The 4,776-nt window shown below is 33.1% G+C and overlaps 1 protein-coding gene across 1 annotated transcript; it reads right to left on the bottom strand.

Moving 5' to 3' along the window:
• Positions 1-1,195: 1,195 nt before the first annotated feature.
• Positions 1,196-2,150, bottom strand: GCK72_015183 (uncharacterized protein; the record flags this gene model as incomplete). The annotated part of the gene is made up of 3 exons (XM_003097359.2): positions 1,196-1,317; positions 1,827-1,930; positions 2,056-2,150. The coding sequence occupies 3 exons, from the start codon at positions 2,148-2,150 to the stop codon at positions 1,196-1,198; spliced, it is 321 nt and encodes a 106-aa protein (XP_003097407.2).
• Between the last annotated feature and the right edge of the window lie 2,626 nt (positions 2,151-4,776).

Here is a 4,776-nt window from a genome sequence, read left to right as displayed (position 1 = left end):
TTGGGACGTCTAAATAATTTTTGGGACGTCTTAATTTTTCCGACAATTTTTCGGATTTCAAAGGACGTTTAAATGTTTTTTGGGACGTCTAAATGTTTTTTGGGACGTTTAAACATTCCAAAGGACGTTTCAATTTACAGGAAAAAAATTTGGGCCTCAAAGGACGTCTAAATGTTTTAAGGGACGTCTAAGTGTTTTAAGGGACGTCTAAGTGTTTTAAGGGACGTCTAAGTGTTTTAAGGGACGTCTAAGTGTTTTAAGGGACGTCTAAGTGTTTTAAGGGACGTCTAAGTGTTTTAAGGGACGTCTAAGTGTTTCAAGGGACGTCTAAGTGTTTTAAGGGACGTCTAAGTGTTTTAAGGGACGTTCAAGTTTTCAAAGGACTTCTAAACTGTAATAGAGCCTTTTTTTTCTATGAATTTCATTCCGTTTCAAAGCATTTTTATCTTAAAACGTTTTATCTTAAAACGTCTGGATCATCCCCCGGACAAACGGACACACAGACAGACAAATTGAATTGTTCATTGAAATTTGAAATATGAAACTGTGACACAAAATGAACCTTGTACTTTTTGATTTCTCTCTCATGGATTTTCTTGGAATCTTTTTACATCGGTATTAATTACAATGAATTGGCTGCTCGAATCGTCTGACATGCCTCCAACTGCGGGAAAAAAGAAATTATTTATATGGATAGAGTTTGAAACAGTGATCAATTCTATAAACCCCACTGTTCGCATCCAATAAAGAAAAATTTCACTGTTTCAGAAATTGAAATTAATTTCAGAGTATTCGTTGTTCGTGTTGCGAGGTCGAAACAAAAACCTTGGAAACATTTGCAATTTTTGCTGTTTCTGATGTTTTAATTATTTCAAACAAACTTTTTTTGAGTAATTGAAATGCTGATCTTTTGAAAAAAAAATTATCCGGAATGCTTCAGAATCTGGATGAGTTATTTCTTAGGCAAACTCTATAAATTTTCGTTCCGTTTCGAAGCATTTTTATCTTAAAACGTTTTTTGAACACAAACAAAATTTGAGTTTTCACTTCTGGATCATACGGACACACAGACAGACAAATTGAATTATTCATTGACATTTAAAATATGAAACTGTGACACAAAATGAACCTTGTACTTTTTGATTTCTCTCTCATGGATTTTCTTGGAATCTTTTTACATCGGTATTAATTACAATTAATTGACTGCTCGAATCGTCTGACATGCCTCCATCAACTCAATAATTTCTTCGATTTCCTCTTGAAGTTGTTGGTAACGGGCATCCAGGATGGACATTGTGTGCATGTTGCATGTTAGTTCTGAAATTCATTTTTATATGGAAAATGGAGATTTTGCAAACATCTACAAACTGATCTTTTGATAGAATCAATAAATATATCTTTTTTTTTGAAACAGAAGAAAACTAGTTTGTTGTTAATACTAAAAGTTGAAATAAAGCGGAATAAATGGTGCAATGCAAGTAAAATCATTTTTGATCAGTTGAAGTCATTTTCAGTCTGTGTATTTTCAGTAACATCATTAATCAAACCCAGTTTATAATCTCTTGAAAACAATTAGGGACATTACTCCCTATTTTAGATTTATGTTCCCATTTGAAACATATCAGCACGCCACGCTTCTCACAACCGCGCTCTACAGAAACCGAAAGAAATTGTGTGCGAAATAGAGAGACTCAGAGAAAAAGGTACATTCCTCAAGGACATTTCGGTGGAGCGCAGTTGTCAGAACAGTGCCGAGCTGATAAATGGTTCATTCCACTGTTTCAGACTACCCTTCCAATCTTCAATCCCCTTTTTCTATGACTAACCATTCTCGAATCTCTTTGCAGTTGCCAATTGATAGTAGTGTGCAGGTGTTCTTCCCACCAAAACAGCTGCACTCCGTTTTCCAGCTGATGGGCGGAGCGACGCTCTGAAAATGTGAAAATACTTACTGTTTTGAAACTTCAACTTTATGTAGCGAATTCCACCACAAACTAAGAAGATCTAATTCACTAAAATATATGGAAAAGTTTTGAAACAGAGAAAAAGTCTTACCTTCCTGTGGCCAAATTTGCAGTACATACTGACACGAGAATCAGTGTGATGAAGAAGAATGAGACAGTAGATGAGGAGGAGGAGGTAGAAGACATGTTCTGGTGAAGAAGAGATGTGTGGAGAAAACTGGGGACCCTGAAAATATGGAATTTGATGAGGGTAGGGGAAAATAATGCAAAATTAGCGGAACTGAGAAGAAAAATTCAAGAGCGTGTCAGATAATGGGAATGAAACAGTAAAATAAGATTTTAGTAAAGCATTGTAGCAAGAGAGTAATGTTGCTAAAAAATATTGTGTAAAATATTGGAACCGTTTGAAACAGTACTAATCTCAGTGGAAGCAGCTGATGACAAATAATGAATTTACGGTATTTCTTTAGGTGAATTTTTTCTTAAAAAATTTTGAGGCAATGGATCGGAATCTTAGAAACTATTAATTCATTAAGTTTAAGGCATTCTGGACCATAAATGTAGAAAATATGAACGAATTTCTCCAATTAACAACCTAGTTCGACACGACGAATTATAACAAATGCCAATTGAAACAGTAATAATCCTATATCATTTTGATTCAATCAAATAAGTATGCTTTCTTCAATTCTATTGGTTTGAATAATACATCTTGAAAACAAATAAAAACACTGAAACAGTAATAAAAATTGTGGTTGAACTCAAAATATATTTGGAAACACAATCAGAGGACCCAACTTTCAGCGATGTGAAAACCAAAATACTAGTTTTGAGATTTTCTGGAAACAGTGAAATTTTTGAATTCCCTACCAAACAAAATTCAAAAGTTTGAAAAATTGAAAATTTCTAGAGCAGTGTCAAAACCAGTTAACATCCATTAAACAACTTTTGAAACAGAAGGAAATTTAACTGAATTTGAAAGGAAAGGGAAATTTCTGAAAGACATATAAAAGATGGAGAAAAATAAATCACCTAACAGCACTGTGCACAGTCTCCCAGACTCCGAGTAAGAACTGCAAGGAAATTTTTGATCTACCCTCATGAAACGAAAAATTTGAGAAATTTGCAGGTCTAAAACGTTATTACTTTAATTTTTAGCGTAAAGCTCAAGGTCAGAAGTAAGAAAATTTCAGTTTTAGAATTATTCTGAAAGCATTATCCAACCATTCAATTCAAAAAATCCTGGTTTCAGATACTTTTTCAAGTCGAAAAGGCAATTTTTTATTTTGATTTCGGAAAAATCAAATTAAATATCGGAATTTTTTGTTTTGAAAATTCTGTGAAACAGTAACTTTTAGAAAATTTTTGGTCAAATTTTTAGTTAAAATTTGGTTGATTTTAGTTTAGTTAAAATAAACCAACAACATCTAAGCGCGTTGTGATCAAATTGAAATTTGATATTTTTGTTTTGAAATTTCTATGAAACAGTAACTTTTGAAAAAATGCTAGATAAACTTCCTCCTCTCTTTCAAACTCTTATATACATCCAAAAACAAAAATAAAAATGATATAATGCAGATCAAAACAAGCCAATTGAGTGGGAGGACTTGAAACAGAAGGGGCTTCATTTCCAGGTCACCTACGTAGATGAAATTGAAATGATTCGTTTAGTTTCGAAATTATCCGATGGAAATTGGATTGAAACCTTTCAAGAAAAGTCTGAAAGCAGACCCTCTGCTTCCGTGATTGGTGTTTTTATGTCAGGTGATTAGAGAGAAAGGAAGGATTAAGACTTCGTTACGAAATTTGGAAATTTCGGGAAGGATTTGGGAAGTTCCGAACTTTAGTGAAGCCATAAAATGAGACAAATTATATTTATTTTAGTCTGGGAGAGTTTCAGATATTGAACAGTTAAATACATGTAGGATCTTGGGAAATTAGGAGTGGACTTTCCGAGAAATTACAATTTTACTGTTTCGGAAGTGTACTTTTTTAGCAGTTTCAGTAGCGTGATCACTTGATATCAGAAAAATTAAAATCGGAGCGGTCTTGGATGAATTGGCTGCAGAATGTAAAGGTTTCCAGATATCACTCGAAAAATTCGGTTATTCGGAAAAACTTGCTAAAAAACAAACAAATCTCTTGTAAATTTCAATAATTGACCTATTGTTATTATGGCAGTTCATATCAAGTTCAAATTAAGATTTTCTTGAAACACTATTATTTTTCTTGGCGCTGACAAGTTTAGCTGAAATCTTTTCAGAACTCAGATTGCTCCGGAAAGTCAAAAAAGTTTACTGAATCAATAATTCTGAAAACTTTCTACACAAAATTATGGTATTATTACGCCCGTGGTTACAAAAAACAACTTACTTCATCGGAAATAGATTGTAAATTTCTAGTGACTTCAATAGTTTTACCATATTCACTGTTTCAATTGTATCAAAAATTGATCTAATATTGACAACATCGATACTCTCCAAACAGTGTAAGCAACCAAAATGCGTCCAAAAATTCAATGTTAGCTCGTCCTCTTTTTCCTAATTTACATAATGTTACTGTTTCAAAGAACTTTTTTCAAAAATGCTGTCACCTCATTTAGAGTTTCAAACACACTCGCCTTGAATAATTTCCCTATAATCATTTGAGTTCGGACACTTTACAACCTAATAGCCTTGACCTGTTAAAAAAATACTGTTGCCAGTAAGTCTTTGGAATATTGTTATAAGTTGGACCTAGTAATCCACAATGAACAAATACTATTCATGCAACTAATTGAATAAGTTTCCTTGAAACTGTAACTTCTATTTTG

Source organism: Caenorhabditis remanei, chromosome IV (assembly GCF_010183535.1).
Source record: "Caenorhabditis remanei strain PX506 chromosome IV, whole genome shotgun sequence".
Lineage (NCBI taxonomy): Eukaryota > Metazoa > Nematoda > Chromadorea > Rhabditida > Rhabditidae > Caenorhabditis > Caenorhabditis remanei.
The sequence above is the reverse complement of the archived record's forward strand: the minus strand, read 5'-3'. Positions and strand labels throughout refer to the sequence as shown.